Source organism: Ranitomeya variabilis, chromosome 1, assembly GCF_051348905.1.
Source record: "Ranitomeya variabilis isolate aRanVar5 chromosome 1, aRanVar5.hap1, whole genome shotgun sequence".
In the NCBI taxonomy this organism is placed as follows: Eukaryota; Metazoa; Chordata; class Amphibia; order Anura; family Dendrobatidae; genus Ranitomeya; species Ranitomeya variabilis.
The window spans coordinates 546,963,660-546,984,947 of NC_135232.1; the positions used below are offsets into that span (position 1 = coordinate 546,963,660).

General features: G+C 49.7%; 1 protein-coding gene across 7 annotated transcripts in view; it reads right to left on the reverse strand.

Annotated features, from left to right (window-relative positions):
- Nucleotides 1-11,381, reverse strand: part of CRTC2 (CREB regulated transcription coactivator 2) — a 45,103-nt gene extending 33,722 nt beyond the window's left edge. The window contains exons 1-4 of one of the 7 annotated variants that reach the window (XM_077255156.1): nt 11,079-11,381; nt 9,036-9,137; nt 8,834-8,946; nt 8,614-8,673 (exon numbers count right to left, since the gene is read on the reverse strand). In XM_077255156.1, the coding sequence (XP_077111271.1) occupies nt 8,614-8,673; nt 8,834-8,946; nt 9,036-9,137; nt 11,079-11,219 (416 nt within the window). In that variant the 5' untranslated portion in view covers nt 11,220-11,381. Of the gene's footprint in view, nt 1-8,613; nt 8,676-8,833; nt 8,947-9,035; nt 9,138-9,222; nt 9,363-11,020; nt 11,042-11,078 lie in introns of those variants that run through there. The other 6 variants (XM_077255149.1, XM_077255128.1, XM_077255135.1 and 3 more) reach the window with 6 other exon arrangements.
- Between the last annotated feature and the right edge of the window lie 9,907 nt (nt 11,382-21,288).

Consider the following 21,288-nt stretch of genomic DNA (forward strand, 5'->3'; position numbering starts at 1 on the left):
CAACCCAAGTTAGTGTAGAGGGGTTGTTCTCTAGCCTTGAAATAAGCCGGATTACTTATCGGTAATGCTCTTTTAAGGAGTCCACGACAGCACCCACATGAGAGAGGGGATCCGCCCATAGGAACAGGAAACCTACAGAATAAAAGGAGACGGTCCCCCTCTCCTCCTCAGTTTAGTTTTCAGAGCACGAGAGGAACCGCAAGGTTTTAGTTCAAATTCAACTCAGGAAATGTGAAAATAACTTAAACACTCTATACAACCATCTATCTACCCATTAAAAGAAAGAAACCGTGTATAACTAGGGAGGGTAGTGAATGGGTGCTGTCGTGGACTCATTAAAAGAGCATTACCGGTAAGTAATCCAGCTTTTTACCCTTCGCCACGACAACACCCACATGAGAGACTTTCAGAGAACCGTCACCTGGGTGGGACAATTGTGCTAAGGACAGCTCTACCAAAAGTCAAGTCAGAAGACATAGATAGATCGAGTCTATAATGGTTGTAAAAAGTGGATGGTGTTGACCAAGGTGCGGCCTTACATATAAAATCAATTGGCACGTCCGCTTTCTCCGCCCAAGAGGATGCCATGGCTCGTGCTGAATGTGCTTTTATGCCCTCTGGAGGAACTTTGCCTTTTGACAAATAAGCTAAGCAGATAGCTAGATGCGACTTTAGGGAGGTATGAGGGATCTGGTTTTAGGACTACCTGATCTTGGAAGACTAACAAGAAGGGTGGGTCTACGGAGAGGGCCTGGATGTCACTAACCCTTCCAGCTGATGTTAAGGCTACTAATAGAGCTACTTTATATTTTAAGATATTTAAGGGTATAGAATCCAGTGGTTCAAATGGGGAATTAGTTAAGGCCTCCAGGACTAGGTTTAAATCCCATGGTGGTAAACGGGGAATGTGGACTTTGTTACTCTGTTCACATGCCTTTATAAATCTGGCGACCCATCTATCTCCTGCTAAATTGCACCCATACAGGGCCCCCAATGCTAAGACCTGCACTCTTAAGCATTGATAATCCCAGTTCTCGACCTTTTTGTAAAAATTTTAGGATGGGTACAACTGGAGATTGTCTAGTGAAAGGTTCCGAATGAAAATTTAAGAATTTTTTCCACACTCTACTGTATATTATGGTAGTAGATTTTTTTCTACTCAGCAATAGAGTGTTTACAGGATCCTCAGAAAAGCCTCTTGAACTTAATAGCTGCCTCTCAAATTCCATGTCATCAAGTGAAGTCCTTTCACTTGCGGATGGAAGAATGGTCCTTGAGATAGTAGCTTCCGGTCTGATGGAAGAATCCACGGGTCGCATAGTCACATGGCTTGGAGACAAGAGAACCAGTGTCTCTTCGGCCAAAAGGGTGCGATAAGAATCACCCTTGCTTTTTCCCTCCTGATCTTTCTGAGCACCAGTGGAATTAGTGTAATCGGGGGAAAAGCATACGCTAGATCGAACTTCCAGGAATGCTGAAGTGAGTCCAACATGTCCGGATGGTCTATCATATTCAGGGAAGCGAACCTTTGGACTTGTCCGTTTTCTCTGGTAGCGAACAAGTCTATTTGTGGAGTACCCCATAATGTTATTATCTTTTTGAATATAAGTTTGTTGAGAGTCCACTCTCCTTGTCGCAGCATGTTTCGGCTGAGAAAGTCTGCTTTTGTGTTTTCTATACCTTTGATGTGAAGGGCTGTTAGAGATGAAAGATGGGCTTCTGCTAATTGAAAAATATCTGTTGCTACAGACATCAGATTTTCTGAACGTGTACCCCCTTGACGGTTCACGTATGCCACTGTAGTGGAATTGTCCGACAAGATTCTTACATGTGTTCCTCGAATCTGTGGGAGAAAATGATTTAACGCATACTCAACTGCTTTTAACTCTTTCCAATTAGAAGCGTAGACTGACTCTGCTGGATACCAGAGATTTTGAGCTAAACTATCCCCCATGTGAGCACTCCAACCCGAGGGGCTAGCGTCAGTGGTGATTATTTTGGAAGGCTCTATTATCCAGGGTACTCCTTTAGAGAGGTGATCTATATCTAACCACCAGGCCAGGGACTTTACTACAGTTTGGGAAACAGTTAATTTACTTTCCAGATGGCCCTGCGAGCTTTCCTGAACATATAAAATTTCATATTGTAATGGTCTAATATGATACTGGGCCCAAGGGACTGCTGGAATACACGAAGTTAGGGTTCCCAGTAAGGACATAGCCTCCCTTAGTGACATGTTCGGATCTTTTATTGCCAATGTCACTTTTGATTGTATAGTCAATTTCTTTGACTCTGGGAGGAAGCACTTCTGACTTACGGAGTCTAGATGGAGTCCTAGGAAGGTTTCTGGAATCAATCTGGATTTTTCGAAATTGACGATCCATCCTAACTCCTGCAGGGACGAAATCGTATTAGATAGACGATTTGTACACTGAGAGACAGAATTAACTACTACTAGAAAATTATCTAGGTAGGGTATTATTAGAGTATCCTGTTGGCGCAGGTAAGCCATCATCTCTAGCATCACTTTTGTAAGGACGCGAGGAGCCATCGAAAGACCAAAGGGCATTGCCGCGTATTGGAAGTGACGAACCTGTCCTGCCAGTTTTACCGCTACCCTCAGGTACCGCTGGTGCCTGGTGTGTATAGGGAGATGATAATATGCATCTTTTAAGTCTATTCCCGCCATCACACATCTAGGAAACAAAAGTTTGATAGTAGAACCAATGGATTCCATTTTAAAAGGTATGGTTACATAAAAAGGAATTTAATTTCTTGAGATTAATAATGGTTCGGAATGAACTGTCCGGTTTATTGATCAAGAATAAAGGGGAATAAAACCCCCTTCCTTCTTGACCCTTGGGAACTTCTATTAAGGCTTTTTTAGATAGTAAAGACAGGATTTCTGATTCAAGAGCCTTTTGTTGTTCTGGTCTTCTAGGTGATGTTACTATAAATGAATCCCAAGGGATTCGATCAAATTCTAATTTTAACCCGAATTCTATGATGTCAAGAATCCATTGGCTGGATGTTATTAACTTCCATTTCTGGAAAAAATATTTTAGTCTACCACCAACTTGAGAATTAGCGGTACTTGTTACCCCCTTGCGTTATAGGATCCACTAAACAATGCACCTTTAAAGGTTTGTGTCCTTTGTTTCCCAGCGATCTCTTTGGGTCTCGAACGTTTTATTTCTGATAAAGGGGCGTTTTCTAAAGGCTCTCCTGTAAGAAGGAAGAGATTAGGAAATCCCTTCTTCCTCTCTCCTGCTTTGGTTAGGAGATTGTCCAATGTCTTTCCAAAAAGAAACTCACCCTGGCCCGGGATCGCACAAAGTTTTGCTTTTGTTTGTGCGTTCCCCCTTCCAGCTCTTTAAACAGAGTGCTCACCGGGCTGTTTACTAAGCCGGCTGACCTGGCTGCTAAACGTAGTGAGTCTGCTGATGCATGCGCTAGAAATCTACAGCTTCCTTTATTAGAGGAATTGTCGGCAAAATTTTTTCTCTGGACGTTTTACCTCTAATTTGCTCTTCCAACTTATCCACCCAAACTAGTAATGATCTGGCGGTACATGTACTAGCTATGGCAGGTATGAATGCCCCCGTGTTAGCCTCCCATGATCTTTTTAACAGCTTTCTGCTTTACGGTCTAAAGGGTCTGGTAAGACCCCTGAATCTTCCACCGGCAGCACGGATTGTTTTGATGTGGAAGCAACCGCAGCATCCACTTTAGACCAGGAATTTAGTTCTTCATCACTAAAGGGATAATGTCTTTTAGAGGATGATGGTAAAAAAAAACCTTGCAGGTTCTACTTATCCCATTCCTTCTTAATCAATTCTTTTATAGTTGAAATTACTGGAAAAGTTCTCCGTTTTTTCTGGGCCAGCCCAGCAAACATTGTGTCCTGTGCAGATTTTGACCCTTTTGTATCAGGGCATCCCATTGTATTTCTGACAGATTTTATTAGATTATCTATGCTACCATCTGGTAGACAAAGACCACTTTCAGCCTCAGATGAACTTGACTGGGACCTTGAATTGTCCGAGGACTTTTCCTGCACATCATCTGAATCTGAGTCTACTGGTGAAAGGGATCTGCTCGGAAGGCGTGTACTGGAACCACAGGTCTGCCCCAAACCCTGCATTTCTTCCCGAATTATAGCTCTTACATCTGCTGGTGTCATTACCCTTTCTTCTTGTAAGTTTAGACTGATGCACTCGGGGCATAATCTTTTAATATATGAATCCGGGAGGAGCTATGTGCATAGGGCACATTCTTTATGCTTGGACTTGTGTGTCCGTTTCTTAGTCTAATAGGAGAGGGGAACATAGGAGGAATAGATCAGCATATAGGAGGAGGATTTTAACACTCACCCAGTGAAGCTGAAAGGTACCGGTTCTGGAGGTGGAGTATTAGGTAGATCGTCCTTAACATTCCTCTGTCTGACAGTGGACCGCTTCTCTGTGGGGCGACCATCGCTTTTTGTGCGGCTTCTGGCGCTTCCCTCCTTGCTGGGAGGACGCTGTTCTGCCGCAGGTAGGTGCGCTTCGTCGGCCGGCTGGTGAAGCCATACTGACATAAAATCTGGCACCGCATCTCCTGCCTCCCCGGACCCAACCTGGAAGCACTCCAACTACTTCCGGGTAAGACGCGCCGCTCTCCTCACCGCGCGGCAGCCGCTGCACTGAAAAGCCGGCTGCTGCAGCGCACGCGCCCTCATGGAGCAGGGCGGCCCACCCCGGACCATGGATTGGTGGACAGACGAGGGGGGAGGCTACTAGCAGGGGCTCCCCCATCGCTGCATCTGGTACCGCAGCCCCTGCTGTTCCCACAGACACCACACAGGCGGATGCTTCTGGTCCAGGAATCCTCTTCTTACTGCAGGTATCTTGGGATTCCTATAGGAACAGGAAACCTAAACTGAGGAGGAGAGGGGGACCGCCTCCTTTTATTCTGTAGGTTTCCTGTTCCCATGGACGGATCCCCTCTCTCATGTGGGTGCTGTTGTGGCGAAGGGTAAAGATTAGGTCAGATTTGAGGTCATCTATAAAAAGAGGATCTGATGGAGGTGATACTATTTCTCAGAACAAATTCATAGACTGCACAAATGTTATTCAGTACGTTTTCGTTGAAAACTGTTTTTTCCACTCACTGCGGAGTGTATAATAAATTGTAAATATGCAAAAAAAAATTTGTTCTAAAGTTGTATTCCAATAAATACATTTTATGTTCTATCTAAATGGCTTGATTATTGTAGCACAATACAATTATTATTATAGCGCCATGATTAAATGCCTGATGTTACCATTTTACTACAGTAAATTTATCACTTAAACATGAGCCATGTATGAGGGAGTCGGAGTCGTGGAAATTGAGGTGTCTAAGACGAAGGTTTGGCTAACCGACTCCACAGCCCTGGATGTAACCGCAGAATAGTGAATGCAGCTCTGGGGGTGACTGGAGGATAAGTCACGATGTAACAGCAGAATAATGACTGCAGCTCTGGAGGGGACTGGAGGATAAGACACGATGCAACAGAATAGTGACTGCAGCTCTGAAGGGGAGAAGACACGATGTAACAACAGACTAGTGAGTGCAGCTCTGGAGGTGACTGGAGGATAAGACAATGCAACAGCACAATAGTGAGTGCAGCTCTGGAGGAGACTGGAGGATAAAACACGATGTAACAGCAGAATAGCGACTGCAGCTCTGGTGGTGACTGGAGGATAAGACACTGGGGTTCCGGCAGCGGCATAGTGACTGGAGGATAAGACACTGGGGTTTCCGGCAGCGGCATAGTGACTGGAGGATAAGACACTGGGGTTTCCAGCAGCGGCATAGTGACTGGAGGATAAGGCTGGGTTCGCATTGCGTTAATGTGTGCACGCTAACGGACAGCGTTGCACGGCGAAAATGTCGCAATTAACGCCGTGCAACGGGTCCGTTAGCGTGCCCATTGACAGCAATGTAAATTTCTCCTGCAGCGCATCACTAGCGCGTGCCTTTTTCGGCTCGCGCTAGTGATGTGCCGTTCTTCTGTGACGCGCCTCGGACGCTGCTTGCAGCGTCCGCGGCGCGCCCGAGGTCCGTTCCCCGCTCTCGCAGATCGGGGATCTGCGAGAGCGGGGACGTTAACGCGACCCCTAACGCGGCCCCTAAAAAAACATTGCGTTAGCGCAATCCGCTAGCGCTAAACGGATTGCCCTAACGCAATGTGAACCTAGCCTAAGACATTGGGGTTTCCAGCAGCAGCATAGTGACTGGAGGATAAGACACTGGGGTTTCCAGCAGCGGCATAGTGACTGGAGGATAAGACATTGGGGTTTCCAGCAGCGGCATAGTGACTGGAGGATAAGACACTGGGGTTTCCGGCAGCGGCATAGTGACTGGAGGATAAGACACTGGGGTTTCCAGCAGCGGCATAGTGACTGGAGGATAAGACACTGGGGTTTCCGGCAGCGGCATAGTGACTGGAGGATAAGACATTGGGGTTTCCGGCAGCGGTATAGTGACTGGAGGATAAGATACTGGGGTTTCCGGCAGCGGCATAGTGACTGGAGGATAAGACATTGGGGTTTCCAGCAGCGGTATAGTGACTGGAGGATAAGACATTGGGGTTTCCAGCAGCGGCATAGTGACTGGAGGATAAGACATTGGGGTTTCCGGCAGCGGCATAGTGACTGGAGGATAAGACATTGGGGTTTCCAGCAGCGGTATAGTGACTGGAGGATAAGACATTGGGGTTTCCAGCAGCGGCATAGTGACTGGAGGATAAGACATTGGGGTTTCCGGCAGCGGCATAGTGACTGGAGGATAAGACATTGGGGTTTCCAGCAGCGGTATAGTGACTGGAGGATAAGACATTGGGGTTTCCAGCAGCGGCATAGTGACTGGAGGATAAGACATTGGGGTTTCCGGCAGCGGCATAGTGACTGGAGGATAAGACATTGGGGTTTCCAGCAGCGGCATAGTGACTGGAGGATAAGACATTGGGGTTTCCGGCAGCGGCATAGTGACTGGAGGATAAGACATTGGGGTTTCCAGCAGCGGCATAGTGACTGGAGGATAAGACACTGGGGTTTCCGGCAGCGGCATAGTGACTGGAGGATAAGACACTGGGGTTTCCAGCAGCGGCATAGTGACTGGAGGATAAGACACTGGGGTTTCCGGCAGCGGCATAGTGACTGGAGGATAAGACATTGGGGTTTCCAGCAGCGGCATAGTGACTGGAGGATAAGACATTGGGGTTTCCGGCAGCGGCATAGTGACTGGAGGATAAGACATTGGGGTTTCCAGCAGCGGTATAGTGACTGGAGGATAAGACATTGGGGTTTCCAGCAGCGGCATAGTGACTGGAGGATAAGACATTGGGGTTTCCGGCAGCGGCATAGTGACTGGAGGATAAGACATTGGGGTTTCCAGCAGCGGCATAGTGACTGGAGGATAAGACATTGGGGTTTCCGGCAGCGGCATAGTGACTGGAGGATAAGACATTGGGGTTTCCAGCAGCGGCATAGTGACTGGAGGATAAGACACTGGGGTTTCCGGCAGCGGCATAGTGACTGGAGGATAAGACACTGGGGTTTCCAGCAGCGGCATAGTGACTGGAGGATAAGACACTGGGGTTTCCGGCAGCGGCATAGTGACTGGAGGATAAGACATTGGGGTTTCCGGCAGCGGCATAGTGACTGGAGGATAAGATACTGGGGTTTCCGGCAGCGGCATAGTGACTGGAGGATAAGACATTGGGGTTTCCAGCAGCGGTATAGTGACTGGAGGATAAGACATTGGGGTTTCCAGCAGCGGCATAGTGACTGGAGGATAAGACATTGGGGTTTCCGGCAGCGGCATAGTGACTGGAGGATAAGACATTGGGGTTTCCAGCAGCGGTATAGTGACTGGAGGATAAGACATTGGGGTTTCCAGCAGCGGCATAGTGACTGGAGGATAAGACATTGGGGTTTCCGGCAGCGGCATAGTGACTGGAGGATAAGACATTGGGGTTTCCAGCAGCGGTATAGTGACTGGAGGATAAGACATTGGGGTTTCCAGCAGCGGCATAGTGACTGGAGGATAAGACATTGGGGTTTCCGGCAGCGGCATAGTGACTGGAGGATAAGACATTGGGGTTTCCAGCAGCGGCATAGTGACTGGAGGATAAGACATTGGGGTTTCCGGCAGCGGCATAGTGACTGGAGGATAAGACATTGGGGTTTCCAGCAGCGGCATAGTGACTGGAGGAAAAGACACTGGGGTTTCCGGCAGCGGCATAGTGACTGGAGGATAAGACATTGGGGTTTCCGGCAGCGGCATAGTGACTGGAGATAAGACACTGGGATTTCCAGCAGCGGCATAGTGACTGGAGGATAAGACATTGGGGTTTCCGGCAGCGGCATAGTGACTGGAGATAAGACACTGGGATTTCCAGCAGCGGCATAGTGACTGGAGGATAAGACATTGGGATTTCCAGCAGTGGAATAGTAACTGCAGATCTGGAGGGAACTGGAGGATAAGACATAATGTAAAAGCAGAATAGCAGTTGTAGCTATGGAGGAAAAGACATTGGGGTTTCCAGCAGTGGAATAGTTGACCTTGGCTAAAGAGCCACATTACCTTCTCCAGGATGCCTCCTGGTGTGGGGACAGGTAGGATGCGCTGTAAGGAGAGCTGTCCATGTGACATTGTCAAGGAAAGTGATGAGAATGGAAAGTATCACGAGTCTCACCTACACCGCACCGATGCACTGACGGACGAGCTACTATTCTCTGGTGTCAGCGGGAATCTGGCCGCCTACAATACTGCAGCAGAGACTGCAGAGACAGACAGGAAGGATATTTGCCTCAAGTAGCGGCGAAGCGGAGACATCATCCGCCGAGCGTCTCTGTGCTGCACCCTCTCCACTAAGCCATGATGACGGGTGCACCGAGGGTCCAATGGCGACGGGCCCTGAGTGAGAGAAGACAGAGGATAAAGAAAGGAGAAGACTGAAAGAAAGTAGGAAAAGAGAGATGGTAAATAAAGCAGGTGGTCCATACCTGAAACTCTGAAGATCCACCGCTGATCTGATTAACATTGGGGAGGGAGCCTCCATAGTAAGACCCCCGCATGTGGCCAATCCTCAGCTTCTGAACCTGCAGCTGACAACATCACATGTGATCAATACTGCCTCTCACCCCACTGCTTACACCCGTCACATTCCCCCCTCGTAACACTCCCACCTACCGTGTTTCCTCACCCGTCTGATGCCAGCATTTCTCTCTCCTCTCACCCGTCAAGACGCCCGTCCCGCTCTCTTCTCTCACCCGTCAAGACGCCCGTCCCGCTCTCTTCTCTCACCCATCAGGAGCCCGTCCCTCTCTCTCCTCTCACCCGTCAGGCGCCCGTCCCTCACTCTCCTCTCACCCGTCAGGCGCCCGTCCCTCGCTCTCCTCTCACCCGTCAGGCGCCCGTCCCTCGCTCTCCTCTCACCCGTCAGGCGCCCGTCCCTCGCTCTCCTCTCACCCGTCAGGTGCCCGTCCCTCTCTCTCCTCTCACCCGTCAGGTGCCCGTCCCTCTCTCTCCTCTCACCCATCAGGAGCCCGTCCCTCTCTCTCCTCTCACCAGTCAGACGCCCGTCCCTCTCTCTCCTCTCACCCGTCTGGCGCCCGTCCCTCTCTCCTCTCACCCATCAGACGCCCGTCCCTCTCTCTCCTCTCACCCATCAGACGCCCGTCCCCCTCTCTCCTCTCACCCGTCAGATGCCCATCCCCCGTCCCCCTCTCTTCTCTCACCCGTCAGACGCCTGTCCCCCTCTCTTCTCTCACCCGTCAGACGCCTGTCCCTCTCTCTCCTCTCACCCGTCAGGTGCCCGTCCCTCTCTCTCCTCTCACCCATCAGACGCCTGTCCCCCTCTCTTCTCTCACCCGTCAGACTCCTGTCCCTCTCTCTCCTCTCACCCGTCAGGTGCCTGTCCCCCTCTCTTCTCTCACCCGTCAGGTGCCCGTCCCTCTCTCCTCTCACCCATCAGACGCCCATCCCTCTCTCTCCTCTCACCCATCAGACGCCCGCCCCCCTCTCTTCTCTCACCCGTCAGACTCCTGTCCCTCTCTCTCCTCTCACCCGTCAGGTGCCCGTCCCCCTCTCTCCTCTCACCCATCAGGAGCCCGTCCCTCTCTCTCCTCTCACCCATCAGACGCCCATCCCTCTCTCTCCTCTCACCCGTCAGGTGCCCGTCCCTCTCTCTCCTCTCACCCATCAGACGCCTGTCCCCCTCTCTTCTCTCACCCGTCAGACTCCTGTCCCTCTCTCTCCTCTCACCCGTCAGGTGCCCGTCCCCCTCTCTTCTCTCACCCGTCAGGTGCCCATCCCCCTCTCTTCTCTCACCCGTCAGACTCCTGTCCCTCTCTCTCCTCTCACCCGTCAGGTGCCCGTCCCCCTCTCTCCTCTCACCCATCAGGAGCCCGTCCCTCTCTCTCCTCTCACCCATCAGACGCCTGTCCCCCCTCTTCTCTCACCCGTCAGACGCCTGTCCCTCTCTCTCCTCTCACCCGTCAGGTGCCCGTCCCCCTCTCTCCTCTCACCCATCAGGAGCCCGTCCCTCTCTCTCCTCTCACCCATCAGACGCCTGTCCCCCTCTCTCCTCTCACCCGTCAGACGCCTGTCCCTCTCTCTCCTCTCACCCGTCAGGTGCCCATCCCCCTCTCTTCTCTCACCCGTCAGGTGCCCATCCCCCTCTCTTCTCTCACCCGTCAGACTCCTGTCCCTCTCTCTCCTCTCACCCGTCAGGTGCCCGTCCCCCTCTCTCCTCTCACCCATCAGGAGCCCGTCCCTCTCTCTCCTCTCACCCATCAGACGCCTGTCCCCCCTCTTCTCTCACCCGTCAGACGCCTGTCCCTCTCTCTCCTCTCACCCGTCAGGTGCCCGTCCCCCTCTCTCCTCTCACCCATCAGGAGCCCGTCCCTCTCTCTTCTCTCACCCATCAGACGCCTGTCCCCCTCTCTCCTCTCACCCGTCAGACGCCTGTCCCTCTCTCTCCTCTCACCCGTCAGGTGCCCGTCCCTCTCTCTCCTCTCAGTTATCGCGATATGTCAAGGCCGTACCCGGGTGGAGCCGATAGCCATCATAACCTCCTCAAAGGCCGCCGTCTCCTCCGCTTGTCTCTGGCGCTGCAGTGCGATCTTCTCGCTAAATTTGCGTGGGTTGGAGGCAGAGCCCGGCCCGCTGGGCCCAGGAGCCGCCATTTTTCCAGCTCTTCCGTAGCCGCCGACGGAAAGCAAGCGGGAGTGAAGACGCACTGCCAGACACGCCGGGAATTGTAGTCCTGTAACGCCCAAACCCAGTTAAACAGGCGACATTAGAAGCATCAGCGCACTACAAACCCCGTCCACCACTGCGCCACGGACGAGCTCAACCCGCGGCATGCCGGGAAATAAAGTTCAAGGCAGGCACTAGGCAGCATCAAAACAATATTTCAAACCGCGTGTACAACACTACCTCTCCCCCACCCCAGTATCCTGTGCGCTATCAGTCCACTAGAACCGAACTACCCAACTTTCGTTTTAATACAAAATAACGAGCAACAGGCTACTCACAGTATGAAGTTAATAATTTCACACTCCGTGCAACCGGATAATACCTCCCCGATACGTAATAGGCCGGCGTCACACTCAGCGTAAGACAATACGGTCCGTTTTTTAAGGCCGTAATACGGAGAAATGTTCCCAAAATAGTGATCCGTATGTCATCCGTAGGCAGGGTGTGTCAGCGTATTTTGCGCATGGCATCCTCCGTAATCCGTATGGCATCCGTACTGCGAGATTTTCTCGCAGGCTTGCAAAACCAACATCTAATGGATTTATGTGCTCAAATGTTCGTATACAGTATATACATATATGTCATTGATTTAGCTTGCTGTATATAACAAAGTCTAGTGGGCAGCGCAGTCCAACAGTGATTCACCAATCTGATGCACTGTAATGATCCCACTGGTTCACTGTCGGACTTCCGTACTGTAGTGCCCCTGTGTCACGCTGGGGGCAGTCCGGCAATCCAACCTACTACAATGTATCCGCCAGGTTATGCTTATTGCCGGTCACTGTGCTCCTTGAGTTCACCTCAAGTGACAGTTGACAGCACAGAGGGTACTGTGATAACTGCAAACTGTAATCTCCAGTGACCTCACAGTTGGCAGCTTCCATGCCACCCTTAGTGTGTGTACGGCGGACACGGGGAGGGGTCACGTTTTATGATGTCACTGTGGCTTCTGTATGTATTGGAGCAGGGGATCATCTTGGGACCTCGATGTGGATTACGCTGGACCTTGTGGATCTCATTGAACCTGCAGGTGTTTTTTTTTTAATAAATGGGTGAAAGAGGGGGTCTGTTTTTATATTTTAATTACATGTTTTTAATCTGTGTTTCTTTATTTTTACTTACAGTGTTAGTAAACGGGGTGTTTCATAGACACCTCTCTATTACTAACCCTGGGCTTGATGTCAGCTGTGATTTTTGACAAATCACAGTTGTAATTATACTTACAGCCCTGGCAAAAATTAAGAGACCACTGCAAAATGTCCAGTTTGTCTGATTTTTCTCTTTATACAGTAGGTATATTTTTGAGTAAAATGTAAATTGTTCTTTTATTCTATAAACTTCTGACATGTCTCATAATTTTCAAGCAATAAATTTAGTATTTTTTTCTAACAAAGAAAAATTGTCAAAATAAAATAACCTGTGCTTTCAGACCTCAAATAATGCAAAGAAAACAAGTTCATAATCATTTAGAAAAACTCAGGAAGAGTTCAGAAATAGTGATGAGTGAACGTGCTTGCCACTACTCGTTACTCGCCCGAGTATCGGGGTACTCGGCGAGCAGCAAGCATTTCCGGTATTATTCGGCGGTAACTGCAGTCTCCACCCAGCAGTTTTGGCGGACTTAAGAGACCCAATCACAGTGCAGGGATTGTCTGCCAGGCCATGAAACGCTGCAGCCTTCTTTGTTGTGTCGTGCAGTGATTGGCTGGGCCGCACAGCATCATCCCGAGTATAAGGCTACTTTCACACTAGCGTTAACTGCAATACGTCGCAAATGCGTCGTTTTTGCGAAACGCCGCATCCAGCAAAAGTTTTTGCTGGATACGTTGTTTCGTCATAGAGTAACATTAGCGACGCATTTGCGACGCATTTGCGACGCATTTCCAAACGGTGAATCCGTTTTGCGACGCTTGGGCGTATGGTAGCGGACCGTCGGGAGAAAAAAACGCTACATGTAACGTTTTTTGCTCCCGACGGTCCGCTTTTTCCGACCGCGCATGCGCAGTCGGAACTCCGCCCCCACCTCCCCGCACTTCCCCGCACATCACAATGGGGCAGCGGATGCGTGGGAAATATGCATCCGCTGCCCCCGTTGTGCGGCGGAGACCACACTAGCGTCGGGAACGTCGGCCCGACGCGCAGCGACGGGTTGTTCCCGACGCTAGTGTGAAACTAGCCTTAGAGACCAGGCGCCGCCCTGCTCGCCGCATTCTGTTCCTGTTTCAGCGAGAATAGGGAGAGCTGCTGCCGAGATAGGGTCAGAATCATGGTTTTTAGCATTAGTGTAGGTCTGCAACTCTTACATCCACAACTCCTCAGAAACCAAAAGTCCTTTTTAGGGCTAATTTGTGGGTCCCGATATTGCAGCGCTAGGCAGGCAGGGCACAGCATATCCACATCAGTGCAAGGGCTGCAGGCACTGTATGTGCGTCCATTGCTCCCACTGCATCCCTCCCAAAGCTCCATAACTGCCTGCTGCTGCAGCTTATTTACTGTCTACATACCTATTTTGCCTTCTTTTTACTTTCAAAAAGTTCACCCCCCCCCCAAAAAAAAAAAAAATACAGTCTGTTCTGTCAGACTGAGGCCTGTTGAAAAGTTATAGTTTGTCAGGCATACGTAGCATAGTTGTCAGTGCGACCCTTGTGCTCCCTTTTTTTTGGTGTTTTAAATTCACTGAAAAAGGCCTCATATATCTGCGTGCTCCATGTTTGGTCATTGGAGACCGCTGTACTTATTTTTTGACCGTGTGATAGTCAAATTCTATACAGCACTATTTCGTATCAAAAAAAAAAAAAAAAAATTGAATACAGTCTGCTAGGTCAGGCTGAGGCCTGCCTGGTGTTTGGGTTTGAAAAATCATAAATTTGCAGGCATACTGATCACATATTATTTCGCTACTAATAAAGACATTTGTGTTGAGCATTTGAAATAGTGCAGTAGTCCATTTAAAATGGTTAAGGCAAGGGGCAAGGGATGGGGAAGTGGACGTGATGCTGATGGTGCATCCAGAGGATGAGGCCGTGGGCAAGGTGAAAGTGGGCAACAACAAAGACCCACATCTTCTCGCTCGACATTCCTGTCCCAGGTTCTAGGGGACCGCAGCACACCACTATTGAAGCCAGAGCAGTGTGTAACGGTTGTTGGTTGGATAGCGGATAATTTTTCCAGTCACTTAGCCACCACCACCACCTTGTCTTCCACACGGTCAAGTCTGAGTAGCCGTGAGTGAGGCCTAGATATTCCTCACCGTGATCCTCCTTCCTCCCACCATGCCGAGTGCCCTGAGACAACTGATCCCACACTTGGACACTCTGAAGAGCTGTTCAGTTTTCCATTTCAAGATTCAGAAATCTCTTCCAGTCAACTTGAAGTGGGGAAAGATGAGATCGCATGTAGAGCTGCCCAAAGCTTTGACCAGCCCCAGTCACACGAAGGCAATTGTGGGAAAGTGTCACAAGAGGTGGACCATGATGAGACACAATTTCTAGAAAGTCAGGAGGAGGAATAGGGGTGCAGATGTGGAAGACGAGGTGGTGGATGACATAGTAACTGACCCAAGCTGGCAGGAGGACATGCGTAGCGAGGACAGCAGCACAAATGGGGAAGGAGGCATATCCCCCAACAGGCAGGAAGAAGCAGTGTGGTGGCCACAGACAGAAGGCGTGCATCCGTTCCCTGTAACACCAACATGAGTGAAGTTGCCATTCGACCTGTGAGATCTTCCCTGAGTCTGGCTATTTTTTAAAGACTCTGCCGATAACCCTAAACAGGCCATTTGCAGCACCTGCCATGCCTGCTTCAGCAGGGGTAGCAAAACAACCAGCCTGACCACCAGCATGATGATCAGGCACATGCAAGCAAACCACCCGACTTTGTGGGCCGAACCCCAGGCTCGAGGACCACTGCCTGCTGGTCACACCACTGCTTCTTCCACTGTTTTGCATAGAAGCCAATCCCCAGTACACCGTGCATGTGAAGATGCCTCTAGCCCTGCACCTGTTGTGGCCCACAGTCAAGCAGCACCATCAGCAAGCCCGTCCACGTCCTTGACCCAGCACAGCGTTCAATTGTCTATAACCCAGTCTTTGGAACGCAAGCAGAAATACCCAGCCAACGCCCCACAGGCCACAGTCCTCAATTATAATATTTCTCTTCTGCTTGTGCTAGAAATGCTGCCTTTTAGGCTTGTTGAGACGGAAGCATTCTGCAACCTGATGGGGGCGGTTGTCCCAAGGTACTCGGTCCCCAGTCGCCACTATTTCTCCCGGTGTGCCGTACCGGCATTGCACCAGCATGTGTCCCACAACATTACCCGTGCCCTCAACAATGCTGTTCCCGGGAAAGTCCACCTAACCACGGACACGTGGACAAGTGCTTGTGGGCAGGGACGGTACATCTCAATGACGGCACACTGGGTTTACATAGTGGAAGCCGGGACCCAGTTGGACCTTGGGATGGAACACATCCTCCCCACGCTGAGGATTGCTGGCCCTATGTCAATCAGGGTTGCCCTGTTATGATCTGGTGACCTTGGAGCCGCATGAAACTTTCTCTGGAGTCGGTGGAACCTGTACTGACCGCAAATCCTGAACTAACACCGCAACTAGAAGTAGCCGTGGGGTGTGCCTAACATACCCTAGACACCTCGTCACAGCCGGAGGACTAAATACCCCTATAGATGGAAATAGGAATGCTACCTTGCCTCAGAGCAGACCCCCAAAGGATAGGCAGCCCCCCACGAATAATGACTGTGAGTAGGAGAAGAATAGACACACGCAGGTAGAAAACAGGATTTAGCAAAAGAGGCCAGTCTAGCTAAATAGGAAAGGATAGGACAGATTACTAGGCGGGCAGTATTAAAACCCTTCCAAAAATATCCACAGCAGATAATACAAAAAGTTCCACAATCTAACTAAAGACGTGGAATGTATATCTGCCACTCCAGAGAATCCAACAAGACTGAGAAAATACTGACACAATCTAAGCTGGACAAGAAAACACAAAGAATAGCACTGAATTGTGAAGCACATAGCATGTGTGCCACAGGAAAAAAAAACCAGACACTTATCTTTGCTGATTTGGCAGAAAGGCAGGAGGAACCAAGCAGAGGTCCAACACCTCCCAACAACAATTGACAACTGGCAAGGACTAATGAATCCTGCACGCCTAAATACCCCAGTCAGAACTGCAATCAGCAGATACACCTGACCAGGACTGCAACTCAGGGGCAACTGCATTACCACTTTCAACCACCGGAGGGAGCCCAAAAGCAGAATTCACAACATTGCCCCCACAGTCTACAGCTCCTGCACCTCTTCCTCCTCTTCATCCTCCATCTCTGAAATCAACACATCAGTCAGAAGCTGGAAGCACTGCCTCAGCCAAGCGGCAACAGGCTGTGCTGAAGCTAATCTGCATAGGTGACAAACCGCACAATGCAGAAGAGTTGTGGACAGCGCTGAAAGAGCAGTCAGATGTTTGGATGACACCGCTGAACCTACAGCCAGGTATGGTCGTGTGTGACAATGGCAGTAACCTGGTGGCGGCTCTGAGGCAAGGTGAGCTGAAACACGTACCTTGCTTGGCCCATGTGCTTAACCTCTTGGTTCAAAGTTTTCTGAAAAGCTACCCGGATCTGCTAGTGAAAGTATGCCGTCCGACCATTTTAGAAAGTCAGCTACAGCTTCAGCCGCCCTTGCCGGGCTTCAGCAGCGTTTTCAGATTCCAGCTCACCGACTATTGTGTGATGTCCCCATCCCCACGCGCTGTAACTCTACGCTGCATATGTTGGAAAGGATTTGTGAGCAGAAGAGGGCCGTTGTTAACTACCATCAACAAGGCCGTCGAATTTCAGGTCAGACTCCACACATAAGACCTCAGGAGTGGACATGGATGTCAGACATATGTAACATCCTCCAAAACTTTGAGGACTGCACTAAGATGGTGAGTGGCGATGATGCCATAATTAGCATCACTATCCCGCTTCTCAGCATTCTGAAAAACTCTCTGCTCACAATCAAAGAGGATGCATTGCAGGCGGAGCACGAGGACTTGGAGCAAGGAAACATACAGGGGGATTACACTCAGCCCAGCCTCATGTCTTCTCAACGTGGATTGGTAGGCAATGAGGAGGAGGAGGAAGAACAGGAGCTACTTTCATGTGCTATAGATGGTACTACAAACACATCTGTATTAGCTTCTGTTCAGCAGGCATGACCTGAGGACAGGGAGGAGGAGGAGGACAGCATCGTCAGTCGTCCTGTTGATGAGGACACGGAAGTCTTGCCTGTTAGCAGTCTGGCATGCATGACTGACTTTATGTTGCGCTGCATTTCACGTGACCCTCGGATTATCAAAATTTTGGGTGACACTCATTACTGTTTGGTGACACTTCTAGACCCACACTACAAGGAGAACTTTCAATCTCTTCTGCCTGAGTGTCACGGGAGTACTGGGTAGACTAAGTCTGGTTACCCGGGCCCCTGAGATATCCCTCAGGCTAGGGAAACCCTGTCTGTCCCTTTCCCAGAAGTTACACTAAAGGTGTGCATGTCTGGGCCGCCAGGCCTAACCCTGTCTCCTGTTTCAGCCTTAAGCTGAAACCACCACCCGCCACCCAGTGAAGAGACCACACACCAATCCCCACAGAAAGCACAGACAGGGAAAACTGAAAAATGCACCATGCCGCAGACACACAGGAATACACTATAATGTGCACAGGGCAAAACAAATACAAATATAGGAAGGAGGAATATGACAAAGGATAATACATCACCAGATACGATATTCCTACAACAAGACCACCACTCCAGACCGGAATCACTAGGCACAAAGCACAAGCTATAATCGGCGACGCCCAAAGTCCAGTACGACTATTTAAAGGCCGTGGGCGTGACCCAGCCTCCAACCAAATTACCAGCTAGATTAACCCCAAGCAAGCTGGATAAAATCTAGCCGACGCCACTGAGTGTGTAGTGGACGTATGTGGAATTACCGCTGTCTGTCGGACGCCCTAGTGTGAACAGCGTCCGACATGACAGTACCCCGCCTTCTACGAGGGACCCCAGGGCCCTCACGACTTAGAGGACCCGGCTTGTCCGGATGGCGGCGGTGAAACATGCTGACCAGCCGGTCCACATGTATGTCCGAGGCTGGTACCCAGGACCTCTCTTCCGGCCCATAACCACGCCAATGTACCAGGTACTGTAATGTGCGGCGCACTACTCGAGAGTCAGCCACCTTGGAGACTTCAAACTCCAAATTGCCATCCACCAAGACTGGAGGTGGCATAGGCGCCGTGTCCACAGAACCCACCACCTTTTTTAATAAAGATCTGTGGAACACATTGTGTATTTTATATACCGTAGGGAGCGTCAAACGGTAGGCTACTGGGTTAATGATGGCGGCAACCCTAAATGGACCAATAAACCTTGGACCCAATTTCAAGGATGGAATCTTGAGTTTTATGTTTTTTGTGGACAACCACACCCAGTCACCCACACTCAGGTCCGGACCTGTCACACCTTTACTGTCAGCCACTCGTTTGTACCTTGCACCTACGCTTAGCAAGCGCTGTTTCACTCTCCTCCACACGGATGCCAGTTGTGCTCCTAACTGGTCCTCCTCCGGGACGCCAGTAGAACCCCCCTGACGCAGAGCACAAAACTGAGGATGGAGCCCGTAAACACAAAAGAACGGGGACTCCCCAGACGATTCCTGACGGTGATTATTTATAGCAAACTCAGCCAAAGGAAGGAACGTCGACCACTCCTCCTGATTGTCAGAAACAAAACAGCGTAAGTACTGCTCCAAATTCTGGTTCATACGCTCTGTCTGACCATTTGACTGAGGATGAAACGCAGAAGAATGCGACAACTTGATCCCCAGCCATGAGCAAAAAGCTTTCCAAAATTTTGCCACAAACTGAGTACCCCTGAGTACACAATGTCAGACGGGACCCCGTGAAGTCTGACCACCTCCTGCACAAATACCTGAGCCAGAGTCTTAGCGTTAGGCAACGAAGGCAAAGACACAAAATGCGACATCTTTGAGAACCGATCAACAACCACCAGAATGACCGTGTTCCCAGCAGAGGAGGGCAAATCTGTGATAAAATCCATGGAAATCTCCGTCCATGGCCTACTGGGTACCCCGAGAGGATGTAGTGTGCCAGCAGGACGAGAGCAGGACGTCTTAGCCCTAGCGCACGTGGTACATGCTGATACGTACGAGACCACATCCTGTCGGATTTTGGGCCACCAAAACCGACGCGACACCAACTCCAAGGTACCCCTAACCCCTGGATGGCCAGCAGGACAGTATCATCATGCTCATCCAACACCTTTAGGCGAAGATGGAGCGGTACAAACGATTTATTAATGGGAAGCTCTGGTGGTACCTCCTCCTGAGCCTCGGCAATCTCAGCCTCAACTTCGGTCGTGAGAGCCGAGACCACTACACCCTTTTGGAGGATGGGTACCGGATCTTCCCGAGGTTCTCCCCCGGAAAACACCTGGACAAAGCATCAGCCTTAGTGTTCTTAGACCCAGGTCGGTACGTAACAAAAAAGTTGAACCGCGTGAAAAACAATGCCCAGCGAGCCTGCCTGGCGGACAGACACTTGGCTGACTCCAAATACAGCAGATTTTTATGGTCGGTGATAACTGTAACCTGATGGATCGACCCCTCCAAAAAGTGTCGCCATTCCTCAAAAGCCAACTTGATAGCCAACAACTCCCTGTTGCCGATATCGTAATTACGTTCGGCAGACGACAGCTTCTTGGAAAAGAAGGCGCAAGGACGCAAATCGCCCAAGGATGAGCCTTGTGACAGCACCGCCCCCACTCCAACCTCAGACGCATCAACTTCCACGGTAAATGGTTTTGATACGTCCGCTTGCACCAGAATGGGGGCCGAAGCAAAACTGAAATTGGTACCCTTTTTCGTCATGTCAGTAAGCGGTTTAGCAATGGTAGAAAAATCCTTGATAAACTTTCTATAGTAGTTGGAAAACCCAAGGAACCGCTGGAGTGCTTTTAGGTTATCAGGCCGTTCCCAATGCAGCACCGCTTGAACCTTAGGCTACGTTCACATTTGCGCCTTTGGGCGAAGCTTCGTCGACGCATAGCGACGCATGCGTCATGCACCCCTATCTTTAACATTAGGGGCGCATGGACATGTGTTGTTATGCGTTTTGGTGCGTTTGGCGACGCATGCGTCGTTTCGGCGCACCTGGCAGGGCGCAGCAGACGCTTCATGTTGCAGTTTTTCGGCATCATAATTTTGTCAAAAAACGCATGCGTCTTTGTAAAAAAACGCATGCGTCGCGCTTGCGTCGTCTATGCGCCAAAGCCCCAATTCAAGTCTATTGACAACGCAGAGGCCGCAAGTACTTGCGTTGCAGCACGTTGTACGACGCATGGGTCATTTAATTAAAAAACAAGAAAAGTGTCTAGACAGTGTCTACACTGTGTTCCAAGTTATTATGCAAATAATATTTCCTCATATTTTCTTTAAATTACCTATCTGAATTGCAGTCATTGTTATTTTCCAGTCATCTACTATTCTAGTATAATTGCAATGTTTTGGAACAAACTGCCTATGAAAACAGTATCTTTTTTTAAAAAAATAAACACTCAAAATGCATGTTCCAAATTATTATGCACAGCAGAGTTTTCAACATTTTTTGTTTTATTTTGAACAAAAAAATGGTCAATTGTGAAGTTATAAGCATTATCAGCTTATTACAAAATGAAATCAAACACTTTTCAAGTGAAAACTTTATTCTAGGTGATGTTACATTTGCACATAGGACCCCTCGTTCGAAAGAAGCTTCTGAACTCTCTCGTCCATTGAATTTGTCAGTTTTTGGATGGTTTCTGCTTCAATTGTTTTGCATGTGGACAGAATACCCTCCCAGAGCTGTTGCTTAGATGTGAACTGCCTCCTGCCATCATAGACATTCCTTCTGATGATGCTCCAGAGGTTCTCAAT